At 47.5% G+C, this 14,674-nt stretch overlaps 1 protein-coding gene across 1 annotated transcript in view; it reads left to right on the top strand.

Moving 5' to 3' along the window:
• The window catches only part of LOC149363025 (sucrase-isomaltase, intestinal-like), a 42,768-nt gene extending 29,940 nt beyond the window's left edge, over positions 1 to 12,828 (top strand). The window contains exons 14-22 of the mRNA XM_089573335.1: positions 712 to 825; positions 2,890 to 3,029; positions 3,664 to 3,748; positions 4,502 to 4,558; positions 6,395 to 6,510; positions 7,797 to 7,885; positions 10,934 to 10,986; positions 12,392 to 12,556; positions 12,755 to 12,828. Of these exons, the coding sequence (XP_089429461.1) occupies positions 712 to 825; positions 2,890 to 3,029; positions 3,664 to 3,748; positions 4,502 to 4,558; positions 6,395 to 6,510; positions 7,797 to 7,885; positions 10,934 to 10,986; positions 12,392 to 12,556; positions 12,755 to 12,817 (882 nt within the window). The 3' untranslated portion in view covers positions 12,818 to 12,828. The remainder of the gene's footprint in view (positions 1 to 711; positions 826 to 2,889; positions 3,030 to 3,663; positions 3,749 to 4,501; positions 4,559 to 6,394; positions 6,511 to 7,796; positions 7,886 to 10,933; positions 10,987 to 12,391; positions 12,557 to 12,754) is intronic.
• The last annotated feature ends 1,846 nt before the right edge of the window (positions 12,829 to 14,674 follow it).

The raw sequence follows: 14,674 nt of genomic DNA on the forward strand, positions 1-14,674 counted from the left end.
CTCTTGGCGACCTTACAACGCGGGCTGGTCGTTGACGCGGCTCAGCCAGGGTGTCACTTATATGACGACGGAGCCCGAATTGAATGTGGAATGAATGAGTTAACGCGCAGTGAAATGCATAGATGCCTAGTTTATGCCTGGAGAGAAAGAGGTATTGTAAAAGAAGAGAGTCTTGAAGAAGCGCTTGCGATGCATGAGCGCAGGAGGGGAGGACGACTGACGAGATTACGCTTACTTTTGTAAGATCTAAGCACGAACAAGCCAGCGGTTTAGCTTAGAGAAGCATTCTTCGAATCTCTCTGTGCGACTCAACAATCGATAAGTGATGCGATGTCATGGGCGGTAATCTTGTGTTACAGCGGGCGTAGCACGCCTAGAAGGACTCGGCGTTGGCTTTGATGCCCAGTTGGCGCAATTCCGGCAGAAAACGGTTGGCGGGAAACGGCCGCTAAAGAACTCCGTACTGAAATAGGTCGCCAAGAAACCCACGTTGCTTCTTCGAGATGTGCTTTAAATGAGACGAAGAAAACGATTCGAAGCATTATCGTTTTGTTCACTTATACAGCCGAAATATATGATTATCATTCTGTTGGGCTGCACGAGAGAACGGCAGTCCCATGCATGTTCTAATACTGTCGCTTGATCGGAAGGAGCAGCACATTTTGAAGTTCCCCTGAAATTTATTTGTTTGAATTTTACACTTCTGTCTAGGTCGGCGGGTACTGTCACTGGACCGAAGAGCCGGAAGATGCCCGCGTGGCATGGCTTCAAGCGTCCGCCCTATTCCCTCTCTCTCTCCGAAGGATACGAGAAGGAGAGGCTCAGGTAAGCGACATAGATGACGCCCAGAAAAAAAAAGTTCCTTCATGTACTAAGCGCAGGTGGTGCTGCCTGATTATTAAAGGGGAAATATGCATATAGATACGGCGCAGCACATTATGACACTCACCAGTATTCTTACACACTCCCAAGGCATGGTCTCAATTCTTTAACTACTTTTGCGCCCGGAGCTGGCCAGCTAGGGCCAACGATGATCTTCTCGGGTATACAGGACTGTGTGAAGAAGTCACCATGCATTTGAAAGCAGTCCATGGAAGAATGTATCCCAGAAACACTCACTGAAGCTCCCTTGGGAAGGCGGGGATGAATGAGTGCGCATGATAAACGAAGCTATAGGGGATAGATATTTTAGTTTAACATGATCCTGGTGTTTAAACGGAGCCCCGTACGGCGTTTGAATCAACACGCACATTAAGAAGACCAATGAACAGCCCGCATTGGTGGCGTGAAGTCATGTAGCATAACACAAAAAAAATTCAGGGGGGCACTTTGTTGACCTGAAGTGCGGTGAGGCGAAAGGCTTTAGCGCGGTGTTGCCGCTTGTGTCACTGATGTGTGGTTAAGATGTGTGGGATTTACCAATACCTAGTGCCGGTGATCTAATTAGGTGGCACTTCGCCCGCATATCGCGGGTTCGGGCCGGAGCAAGCTGAGGGCACTGCCAGCGTTTGGTGCGCGCCTGCGCTCTCGCTCCGAAGGAAGGAAGGCGCAGTTATTCGAAAGCACAAGTGTTTATTACACAGTAAGCTACATTACGTGACACTGCACTAATCCCCAGACCTCGGTGCAACCCATAGCGCCGCCGCAGCACCCGAAAGCGGGCCCGCGGAGCCGCGCGCGCAAAGCGAAGACTACATACACGCGGGACAGCACAGCTAAGGGTGATCGCATGCCGCGCGGCCAACCAAAGGGTTAAATCGCACGCAGCGCAAGACGAGGAAAGATGGGGTATACGCGGAGCACATCTTGACGACGCAGGTCGCACATCGATGGCTCACCGCGCGTCGTCACCGGCAATGGCCGGCGATGACGGAGAACCAGCCAAATCAGGCCCTCCCGAACCCGGAGCCCGTCGGCGCCGCACAGGCGGGCTACACGACTCCGGAGGTTCGGGCCTGGACTCAAGCATACATACTAGATGCGCACGTTAAAGCACCCGCGCTCTTGGGCTCCCGGCAAAGGCCGAGGCACCCGGGAGCCAAACTCTACGCACCTTTCTGCTGCCCGAGTCGGTGGCGATCGCCCCCGTTCCATTTCCCGCTCGGGACCTCTCGCCGAAACAACGCCCCCAACTGTCACTCGGGGTGACCCAATGGGGACGCGAGGTCGAAGCGGGAAGAACGGAAGGGAGGGTGATTTACTGCGGTTCTCGGAAGAGCTTCCCTTGCAAGGGACGACAAGCAGCGCGGCTGCCCACAGTCCGCTCGCGGACACCCCACGGGGGGTCTCTCTAACGAACGAAACTGCGGAAGCGGGCGCACACTCGGGTAGCCCAAGAAGCTTAATCCCCACAGATGTTAATTAAGTACACAATTGTTTTTGAGTCTTAAATGCTGGAGACACCGGAGGGTGTTTGGGAGACATCCGTATGATTACATGCCTTTCTGTAAACACTCTCCAGTGTCCTAGACAAAGAGGAATACATATGCGTTGGCAGAAAGTAGCGTAGCCATTAGCACGCTCGGCTGCGGAACGGAAGGATGGGGGTCTGAATCCCATCGTGCAAAAAATTTTTCTTCTCGTCTGACTAGAAAAAGCATGACACCTCTGCTGACAACCTCCTGCTGACAACCTTCTGTCGACAACGATGAGGCATTAAAGGCTTTCGCCTTAGTAACCAGTGTGGTCCAACTCCAGTCAATACAAAATGAGAGCTCACTTTCAATGCGGTCCCGGTCTAACGACCTGTCTGGGCTCCTTTGCACTGTTCGTACACGGAGGATAGAGAGGAGGATGAGCGTATACGAAGTGACGCAAATGAGCCTACAAGCTGGTCAGTCATCGCCGGCATAGCAGAAATGCTCGAACAAATTCTGACTTTCTCCTCAGGGAAATGCAACGTCTGCGAGAGTCCTGAACGCATCTGCCGCTGCTCTAGCTGTGAGGAAGCGCTTGCTCCCGTACCTGTACACCTTGTTCTACGAGGCCCACACCTCGGGCAGCTCCGTCCTGAGGGCCCCGTTTTACGAGTGAGTAGTCGAATGGCTGGCATCGGAAGGGGAGTTATTTTCCTGCTGCATGCGGGCAGTAGGCTTCATGCGTGATCATGTGGCTGGCATGCGTTTTGCGCAAAATGAGCGATACGCGCATTTTTTAAGTTAATTATATGTTTATACCAACTGCTTATCTTAAAAAAAAGTAATTCTTAGCAAGACGCCGTAAAATCGCGAACATAAGAAATTATGCGCCGAAGAAACCAGTTTCAAGGACATCTAGCTAACATGGCAAAGCTGCAAGAGGGTGCTGAACTATGAAGCTTGGAGTCAGCACAAACAGACGAGAACAGCGCACCTGTGTTCATTGTCTTTCTGTCAGCGTCTGTTAGCGACGAAGTCCTGTTATGAGGATATCGCATCATGGACAATTCGGACACTAACAAGTGCACACAGGAAAACCAGGATATTCTGACATCCATGTCGCATATCTGCTAAGAAAGCTCCAAATGGCACTGCTTTGTACAATTTTTTTTTGTCGAAGTGCATGTTGCTAACAGAGCTTCTGAAACACAAAACGCAACTTTCCATTCTTTGAAAGTAAAGAAGTTATCACTGTACGCTTTTTAGGCCGGAATAAGGATGAACCCTTGCATCTCTTTACGAACAGGTTTCCTGCTGATCCTTATGCGGTGAACGTCAGCTACCAGTTCATGTTGGGCGCAGCCGTCCTCGTTTCGCCCAGGGTGGAAGAGGTAAGACCACGATGGTCAGTCTGTCGTACTGTGGGATGTGATAAGGGACTGTGTAGTTGGCAGTAACGTGCATCGGTCCTGAAAATAATTTTACTACACTTAAAATATTAATACATTCTAAAATAATAATCTCATTAACAGCGTTATTTGTGGGCCGAAGAAGTAGAAACGCCGAAGATGGGAACACAAAGATTTTGCTAGTAATTGCTATGGGTTGCTTCTGCTGCGTGAGGTAACGTTGGTCCTCTGCAAGCTGTTACGTGTTGATAATTTTGGTCTCTCAGAAACATTAATATGGGTAGTTGTATCAAATGTCACCACTCTATTGTTAGTCTTGCGAGGTAAAAGAAAGCTGCTTACTTTCACAGCTTTCGTAGAGGTGCCTAGAATCCGAGGAACCTAAGATGACAGTTGTGGCGGAGAATTTTAGTGTAGAAAACTCTGTGTTCAACATCTCACCTGAATGCCCCGACGTAATACTTAAATACCCGACTCTGAAAAAGAATGGTTGGAGTTCGAATTAACTGCCGATTCGCGCGGAAAGCAGGTAGGGAACGTTCATTATAAAGCAGCAGTGAGTTAGTCAGATGTTCTAGAAAGTACACTATCATCAATATCAAAATAAGTGTCATCAAATATGCAAAAATGCAAATATATGAACAAAAACCAGTTGAATGCCCATCAGTGTTGTCTGCAGCCATGCCTTGCTGTTTTGTCCACCATGGATGAAAACCGTTTCGATTGCCTTGCCAGGAAGGTGCTGGAGTCAACGGTTACCTGCCAGCAGGCCAATGGTGCGACTTCTACAAAGTAAGTGCAGCTGCAGATAAATGCAGATTAATGTTTTAAAGAAGTGAAGGGGGCCCGCGATTTCATCGTTGTGACCGTTTCCCGCTATATCCTAATATGACCTTATCCACACCTGTCATGTTTAAGCAGGCTTCCTGTCACTGTCTAGTCCTGCGACAATACAGCTGTCATTTAGTCTGCAGCCATTATGCGTGGAGGAAGCGTTCAACTTGCGCTGCGAGCGCCCCGAAGCGGCCAAATACATGTATGCGAACGTAAATTGTCAGGCTCGCGAAACCGCGACCGTCTTTATTTCCGTGGCGACTAGAGAACACGACTTGAAAGAACACCGTCGCACAGGACAAGATGAGACAAATTATGAACATTTAGCTATGTCTTCTCGGCGCTGAAACTAGTACTGGTCGCATTGATAGAGGCCATGTGGAGGCGATTTTTTCGCGAGTTCCCATTTTGGTTTGCATCCCCGCATTACGCATGAGCACGCCGACCACAAAACTTCACCGCATGACAGAAGTGGGCAGTGAAAACTGAGTACACACACAGAAGGCTAGTGAAAAAGCAGTTTTCATAAGCGCTCACTGAACTGCTTCAAACGTGAATGTGCTCATCTTCTTGTTCCTTTCGAAACGTGGACGACGGCGCCATTGATTACATCTTTGGTGCTGAAGATTGTAGTCATCGAGCTCGGATCTACGGTGGATTCCTTCACTACCGGACATTTTGTAGCCGATGGAACCTCTGTGATTATGGACGCGTTCTGTTCAAGAGAAATCGTTTCGCGCTTTCGCCATTTACCGCTGCTGTCACCACGGTCAGAAACTCGCGGCCTGTCAATACTGTCAGGGGCACCATACACACTGCCTAACGGCGAAGTCATAAAAACATGCTGTGAAAACTAAAGCTAAACTTCCTATAGGATCTTGCAAGTCGAGGTTGCTTGCCACGGGCAGGGAGGAGGTAGAAAAACATAAGTTCTCTAGCGACTTTGACAACTTCATCGAGGTGCAGCGGGCCATGCGCGCCGCTTTGCGTGTCGCAGATATGCGGACCACCCGTCTGCCCAAGTTTCATTAAATATGGACACACTGGGCCTTATAAACACACGTCAAGAAGTCGTCAGCAGAAACGCTCCATGCAGGCCATGCTTGAGGCGTGAAAGTATTCCGCCTGCTCTTTGCGGTGCTCGACTAAGTAGGTTATCTGTGGTAATTTCAGTTTGCCGAATCTAATCAATATGTATGTGCTGAGCACTGCTACAGAATTGATGTACCGAATGAGAAGGGTCCTGTGAGGTTCATTGTAGTGTCCTTATAACCCTTTGTAATATAATTTCATTTTGTAAAAACTGCAAGACGGGGGCTTATGGAAAGGAACTGCGAAGACCGGAGGAGCGGCGAAAGCAGTTCGAGGTCAGCCAGGTCGAGAACGGATATCCGTGGCGATAGCAATACTGCTGAAGCGCAAAGCCATCTTTACTGTTGTTGTTTACATCAGTAAACATGGCGCATACCCACTCGGGGGATTGGCCAAGGTCTTTGGCATGAGTTTACGTCTTCTTCTTTGAAAAACGAATAATCAAATGCACGGACTTTGTGAGAGATTTTGTGGGTAGTAGCTATTCTTTTGGGATGAGTTTTTAACGCGACTGCATTACAAAGCAGCCATGCTATCGCACTTCTCATGTGCTGCAGACTGTCACGGGGAGACAATCTCTAAATCGCCGTTGCGTTGCTGCTTCAACGCACCTTAAAAATTCACAATGCACGGGAGAGCGAATTGGTTCGTGCGCTTTGACCTATTCCTGAAGCGCTGTGTCGAAAATATTTTCAACTGCAGGGCGAGGCAACAAACCTTGCACAGGGGGCGAATGTTACACTGGAGGGAACGAACGTCCCCATACACGTCAGAGGCGGTTCCATAGTTCCTTTGCTTCACCTTGCCGACGACAATTCGTGAGTGCAACCTGTATGATTGTGTTTACTCGCAAAATCGATTTACAGTGCTGTCAGGCATAGTTCGTCGGTGTCACACACGCACGCACGCACACACACGCACGCACACGCACACACACACCCACACGCTCGCACACACACACACACACACAGACGCGCGCACACACACACACACACGCTCGCGCGCGCACACACACACACACGCTCGCGCGCGCGCACACACACACACACACACACACACACACACCCGCACGCACGCACGCACACGCACACGCACACGCGCACACGCACACGCACGCACACACACGCACGCACGCACGCACGCACACGGACTTTGGAGGCCAACGAAAAGGATATAAGTAAAGTTAAGGTTGGTGGAATGAGCAGTTGGAAATAAAAGCGATAAGGAAAACGTTCTGGGAACCTAATCGCATGAGAGCAGAGGAAGTTAAAGAAGAAGCGCGGTGTAATGATGTCCTAGATCAAGTTGAGAATATGAAATTAAGAAGTACAGCCGGCCAAATATCTAGCTGGCGTGCGCGACGGCGGCTTTGTCTGTGCTCCTGCGCTTTGGGATGAAGCAAACTTCCGGAAAGCTCAATATTAAGCCCGGGCTCAGGGACCCTGTGCTTAAATTTGATATCGCAGCAAGTTTGCTCCGTCATAAGCTACAGGAGCACGGAAAACGCGGCCGTCACGCAAGCCAGCTAAAGATTTGGACTGCTGTACAGGCAATGTAACATGGTAGAATAGATATCTTGCGATCAAAAAGAAAAAGCTGTACGCTGAGGTTTCCAAGGCAATGTAATTGCAGCAGAGGAAGAGGCTCGGCGAAGAGATGAAATTATAAAGTTTTCCGGGACATAGTGGCCTTATATGGCGCAGTACACGGTTAGTTGGATGTCAGGAGGGAGGGGAGGGATTACTAAGACAATTATTGTTATCGCTAACAAGTGAAGCTGCAGCTGACTCTATTTAATTGCGAAGCATTAACCACGAGACCTCGCTACGTAAACGAACTTTACGTACCATTTGTCACCTTTAGTGCTTCCTGTTCATTTTTTTAATTGCTGTGCTGTACCTGTCTTATTAGAGCTAGTGACGTACATACTTGACTAACCATGAGCCCTGACATCCCAAAAAAAGTAGATTACATTGGTGAATGAATAAAAAATTACTAGTGAAAACCGAAGCTGGAATGTCTGGCTCCTAACCTGCTCGTTCGATAAATAACGCCGTTTCTTTGTAAGTGTAAGTAATGCCACTCATCATGTTCTGTTTTCCAGTCAATCAGAGGCATTGGAGCTATTCGTTGCTCCTGACGAGAAAGGCGAAGCATCCGGGTTCCTGTACTGGGATGACGGCATCACTTTCTGTACGTCCTTCACTTCCATAAATTATTCACATAATGCGGGCTTTCAAAGGAAATGTTTTTCTGTTAACGAAAGCTGCGAAAGGATAAGGTTGTCTAAACTTTAGGTATGCCACCGTCGCCACTGGTATTTCTAGCCCTGTAAATGTGCCTCAGGAATTGTTATAGATTGCTCCTACGAGTCTAAGACAGAGCTCCGAATGGCTAGTGTCCTGATAGGATGTGTTAAGCTCTATACGTAGTAATTTTTTTGGTGCCCAAGAATACGTCGCTACACGTCCTGCAAATTACTGTTGGGCCGTTCCCGGTTGTAAAGCGCAGTTAGTGATCTCCCAATGTCACCTAGACTTCGCGCACTTTTACGTGGGAAGTTCCCAGACACCCTTAAAGCGTGTGGGGGTACGCGGTCTCGGACTCAAAGGAGATGCCCTCGACTCAGCGTGGCAAGCTCAGCGGAGACCGGCTACCAAGTGACAAGAGGTTTTTGGGCGTTCGGTGCCCAGCTTTCGCCGGTCGCAAGCCAGAGAATGGGTCGGAGCCAAAGGTTCACAAAACAAAACAAAGTTTATGCAGCAATGAGACGATACAGAGGATTACACAATCACTAGTACAGATACATTAAAAGTGATTAATAAAACAATGCAACTAGTGCAAAGGTAAGCTCGAGAGAGAATACAATATATAGGCAATATTGCACCTAAAGTGCTCTAACACAAGAGAAAAAGGTAAACAACCAAAACACAATTTGTTCACCGGGCACTGCGGCAGTCCGACGACCAGAGTTCCACGACGATGCCGTCCCGCAGACTGGCGACCGTTGCCTCGTTGGTCCGATGCTGGCCGAGTGGTGTTTTCCCGGGAGTCGAACGGGCGCGCTTCGATGAAGCTTAAACGGCGGTCCGGACTGACTTGACAGCGGTCAACGTCCTTCTTTATAGGCTCGCTCTCCCGTCTGTTTGTTGTACGCGCCAAAGTAGGCGCTCACATACACGCAGCATCTCCCGTGTCGGTGAGCGGTGGTGGAGGGGAGAGGGAGCACACGCACACAGGCTAGGCGCTCCGCGGGGGTTTCCCCCTCTCCCGTTCGTCTCGTGCCGGCGAGACGCGTCCGCGCGGCGCTGTTTTTCTTTGTTTGCTTCAAAAATGCGCCGAATTTTGTGACACCCAAATGTAAACTGCCTGTATAGATGCGAAGAAAGAACTGCGCGAACGAGAAACGGACGGCGAAGATGCAATGACGCACACAAACGCTACCTTTGTTGGCGCCTTTGCCTCTTCGCTGCCTATGTCTCGTTCATGCTGTTATTTCTTCCCATCTATAATGAACCAACTAGCCCGGCCGACAAGTTCTACGCAAGCTTCCATCCTGCCGTACCGGGGCGCGTGTTCGCCAAATGCAGCCGGTACAGCCAGCGATGACAGCGCCGCCCACCGGCAGGTAGCAGCCACATTAAGGCTGGATATAAATATTCATTCAGAACGACGGCTTGACATCGCCGCTATGGCGCAGTGGATTAGAGGCACGTGTTGCGTATGGAAGGTCGGCCGTTCGACTCCGCTCTCTGTACTGTAATTTTATTGTTTTTTTAATTTCATTTTTTTTTCAATTCTGCCCCTTTTAGGTCGCAAATCGTGATGCTTAGTGGCATATAACGCCGTTTAAGAGGATTTATTATCCCTTTTAGGTAAGCCGTTGTGACAATCTTCAGTCACCGTGATCAATTCACCGTGGTTTCAAGCCTTGTGGCTGTACAGGCTGCAGTTGGCGAATACGCTACCGGGGCTTGGAAAGTAGGGATGCCTGTAACCTTCGGTGATGTTGACCCGTATATGGCGGCAGGATCCATTTCCTCGACCCCCGAATCCGAAGCGTGGCCATGTCTAAAGTGGCAAATGCTGACACGATTGTGATTTCATCTTAGTAATCTAAAAGGTCACAGATTAATGGTCTGTCGGCTAGCTTTGATCAGATCACTGAAAGAAGCCCAAATTCTTGCAAACATTCCCCCTGTTTTTTTCATTGTCCAGTCGTCCACAGACCTGTCTTGAGCTCTCGAACTCCGTTTCGTCTGCGCTCCGCACCGTGCAGAGCAACGTACAAGGGTAGCGCCATAGAGTTTCTTACTATTACCTAGAGGGAAAGCTGGCGGCGCTGCACTTCAGCCACCATGGACGCTCAAAGCATCATGGTACGGTGAACTGCTCGTTGCGGGAAAGTCGTATTTTTTTGGGAACACGAAGTGGCACTACTGAGATGTTTCACTCAGAAAACACGCTGTTCGTGTGTGCGCAGACGACTTTGGTGCGAACGTAGTGTGCAAAAGCCACAGTAGCCACAGCAACAGCCCACGACGCCAATAAAATGTTTATTTTTTCCGAAGTACCACTATAAAGCTTCTTATAGTGTTTAAGCAACCACATTTTCTTTAAAACATATTTTCTTTTAAAGGTGCGCCTGTTAAGCACCAAATATTAGTTTTTGTAGTGTAGGACAATAGGAGGGCGTGTCATCTCTTACTTGGGGCAAACTTTGCATTTACATGCTTTTCTGCTCATTTGTTGCATCATAAGACAAGATATTGAATGTTAGAGCACTCTTGATTACCGAACAGCGTTCATTTTTGCATTATTTTTCGGTCAAAAGTTGTAGTTCTGCAGTTTTTAGCTCACCGGCCCATGATGCTTTGAGCGCCCATGGCGGCTGATGTGGCCTTGAGAGGGCTCCACGCAAACTCCCATAGAAGGGGAGCCAGCTTTGCCTCTAGGTAATAGTAAAAAAACTCTATGGGTGGCGCCTGGTTCGACATAGCGCATGTCTGGTGCTCAGACGACACTCAAAGGTGCACAATCTCGAACCAGGCGCGGCCGCTAGACGTCACTGTGCGTGCTGCGGAGCGCAGACGGTACGCAGTTCGGGCGGCCTGGACAGGTCTGTGGAGGACTGTACATGCGTTGAAGTGTGGGTAAAAGCACTCCGATATAATTTTGAGTACACTGCACGCTGATCTTCGTCCATTTAAAAAATGAGCGTTTGTATCTTTTTTTTTTCAGACGATGACATGACGAAGGCTCCACAAATTCGCTTGAACTTCAGTCTGTCAAAGGTAGTACGAAGCTGCATTTTACATCATGATGGGGGCAGCTATATCGAACTAGCAGTGTCAAGCCGCAATTACCAGACGTAATGATGGGTTCATTATGTTGTTTATGCGAATGATGAGGTTTCGTTAACGTGTGGAAGCAGCGCCGAGTGATAAAGACGAAAATTACACTATAATCACACTTCTGGCTGTCTAATTATTTTAATTCGAACCCGTATTGCATGAAAATAAGCTTTATATGGTAATTTTTTTGTCTTAGGCAGTGTCATTCTATGCGCTCTTGTAATGGACGACTTCTAGTCCTATTTGGCAATCTGTGCATGTGCTCACATGACATGTCTTATAATAAAAAAAAAATGTAAATTATCAGTATGTCTGTGCACAAAAAAAAATCCTTTGGTGACAATTAATAGAAAATTGTACAGATTAACATGTAGTGTCCTGACTTCAAAAGTGAGGGTGGATAGTTTTCTTGCATATTGTCAAAAAATACTGTTGCTCACCGAACCATTTGACGACTGGACATACGCCTCATTTTGCAGCCGTTCCATATCACCACTATTATTTCTGCCGTGTGAGACCATAAATTTAAAGACAGGGCGCAAACGTTCTTCAGGGCACTTAACCGGTAAAACTCTTTGGGAGATGGCGTTGTTTCTGCGTTCGTAGATTCAACCGACACTGCAGGCTGTGCGAAAAACTACTAAAAGCAGATATCAATATCAGAAAAATTATGTTTGAGTTAACATCTGTTTTAAATATTTAGCCTCACAGGAAATGCAGATGGCTAACTGTCTCAAATTTATTCCAGACGGTTTGCGTTAGTGCTAGCAAAACTGCCAAAAAAAACAAAGGAAACTGAATGATGAATGTTAAAAATGAAATGGCTTACAGTGCTAGGTGTGAAGTTGGAATGTGGGAAATAAATTAGCAATGGCTAACAAACATTTTCTAAATGTAATAATTCTAATTGAAACCATTTGGGCCATCCAAGTGAAATGAGCATTCCAACTGAAACAAATAGGGTGCCCCATTTGGACTGCCCAATTGGTATTTCTATTCCAGTTGGAGCCAGTTGGACTGACCAATCACTCTGGCCAATTGTAATGAGAATTCCAATTGGAACCCATTGAGTCCAATTGGAACCAATTGGAATCCCTAAGGGGTCCAATGGTTTTGACTGGGTCTGCAAGAGACGTCTGCTTCCGAACGACGCCGCGCGTGCGCCTATCAGCGAAATAAAAGTGATAGCATTCTTAGGTAGCATATGAACACTATTTCCTTTGGTGTGAAATGCCCTTTGGGCTGTATGACACTGAAGGTTGAGGCCACTTTTCGGATAATAGACGGGCAAAGGGGTCTCGTGCAGGAAATCACGCCTTTTTTGGTTCTTTGGTTCACTTTGCAGGAGCCAAGTGTTTCAACATTAACCATGGAGCTTGAAGAAGACAGCTACCAAGGGCCGAACAAACCTGTCATAAAAGCCGTAACCATTTGTAATGCACCATCTCCGCACTCGGTGGTGCTGGACGGGAAAATACCAGTAAAGACGTTCCACAACACTCAACTGAAGGTACGGCTACACGTGCAATCTCAATCTTTATATTTTTGTTTTCCTTTCAAGAGTAGTTTCAAGCATGTTCAGCGAAGTTAGCGACAGCACAGGCGAAGAATAGAGTTTAACAAATAACTTTTGCTGTGTAGTCTGAAAAATAGTTGCGTTACCGCGAATATTGTTTAAAACTGCATGATCTTGCGCTTTTCTTTACAGGTACTCAAGTTGGGCGAGCTTGCGATGGACATCAGCAAACATATCATCACAATACAACACTAGCAGCCAGTCTATGGAAGTTCTTTTTTTCCTTCAAACAAGAGATGAACGCAATGGCAGTGCTATTTGCTTGGTTGAACCATGATATATGGCACAACACTGAACAGAAACGCGTTCATATTTGCGACCAAATAATGTCTCTTTAAAATAGCTGATCGCTAATACAGGTAGGTGTACTTGTGGGCTTCTGGCGACGAGAACAGATGCTGATACCTTGCAAATACTTGCTGAAGCATAGCCGTAGACATGGAGCTCTGACTACATGCACTGAAACAACAAAATAAAGCCAAGTATATTTCACTCGCGGACGCAACGAGAAACCCAGGAAGCGCAACACGAAATACCTTCCGGTTGTAATCGCTTACACGCAACACATGAAGAAAAGTGGGGGAGAGGAGGAGTCGGAGAGAACGCACAGTAGAGAATCCTGATCGCTCCACCAAGTGGGGAGATGTTTAATATTAAGGCGGAAGCCTTTAATGTCTCATCGTTGTAAGCAGGAGCTGTCGACAGAAATGTCACGCTTTTCAACTGGTCGAAACTGTCATGACGTCACAGTGCGCGAATTTCAAACGTGCCAATTGTACTTTGGCTAGTAACCATGCAACCAATTCAAGGGATCGTATACTGATGCTCCAAGTAAGTGCGACTGAATTTAATTAATGGCTTAATTATCCAATTAGCCCAATTAACGTTTCTAGTCAGGCCATATAAACAAATAAAACCGAGTAGGAAATTGATCGAGCTCAGGAATCGAACCCCGGTCTTCGGAGTGCGAGACGAGCATGCTATCCACTCCGCCATGCCAGCTCGATGGTTTGGTATGTACAAAGGCGCGTCTAGTGAATACGGTGTCTTCGCTCACTCCCATCCTCCTCCCTTCCCTTCCGGCGAGGTTTAGGTGTCCACCGACAAATGAGAGACAGATACATTTTCTTTCCTCAAAAACCAATTTACCCATGAGCGAGGCGTAGAACCGAATGGGCGATGGCGTCTGTGTATTCCCTGGCAGCGTTGCAAGATGGTGTCGCGTTCCACTCTTAGAGGCGTAGCTTAACATCTTAACCACACATTAGTGACCGCACTTTAGGTGAAAAAAGTGCCCCCTGAATTTTGACGGGTGTCCACCGAGATATGTGAGACAGTTACTGCGTAATTTCCTTTCCTCAAATACAATTTACAGTTTCTTCATTACGGACCCTCTTTCTCTTTCTTCTTTCACTCGCACTTTCCTCCGTTCCTGTACGGTGCGGTTCAGGTGTCCACCAAGATGACAGAGAATTACTGCGCCATTTACTTTCCTCAAAAAGCGTTGCGTTCAAAGGGCAAGGCATCGCGCCGATCGGGTGCTGGCGTTCCGTGGACTCCCTGCCAGCGCTACAACACGCTGTCGCGTCCCACTCCTAAAGGTGAAGCTTAAGCGTCATTAATTATCAGTTAATCAGTATTCAGGTATTAATCAGTAATTAACCATTAATTAATGAGTTGTCATCACTTAGTAATTAGTACTCAATTATATGTGACGCCACCAGTGCCACAGAAGAGCGAAAGTGGTGCGGAAAACGCTTTCGCCTCTACGCACTTTAGACAGTCAAAGTGCCCCCTGAATTTTTTCATACCACAATTACAGCAGGCACGTTATTTTAATCAGCTTATCTCCACGCCTCAAACAACATCGTTCGAACACGCTGAGTTATCGCCATATCATTGGCCTAGCAGCAGAGAAGTAAATCATAAAGGGAAAAAAAAGTGGCGCAAAAATGACAAGGACGGAGAAAGACGCACACACGTAGCCCTAATTTCCAACAATGATTTATTCGACAAAAGAAGGGTGGTTTTTTTACTGTCGTATCACAGTTG

Source organism: Amblyomma mixtum, chromosome 2, assembly GCF_055824585.1.
Source record: "Amblyomma mixtum isolate Tamu chromosome 2, ASM5582458v1, whole genome shotgun sequence".
NCBI classification, from domain to species: domain Eukaryota; kingdom Metazoa; phylum Arthropoda; class Arachnida; order Ixodida; family Ixodidae; genus Amblyomma; species Amblyomma mixtum.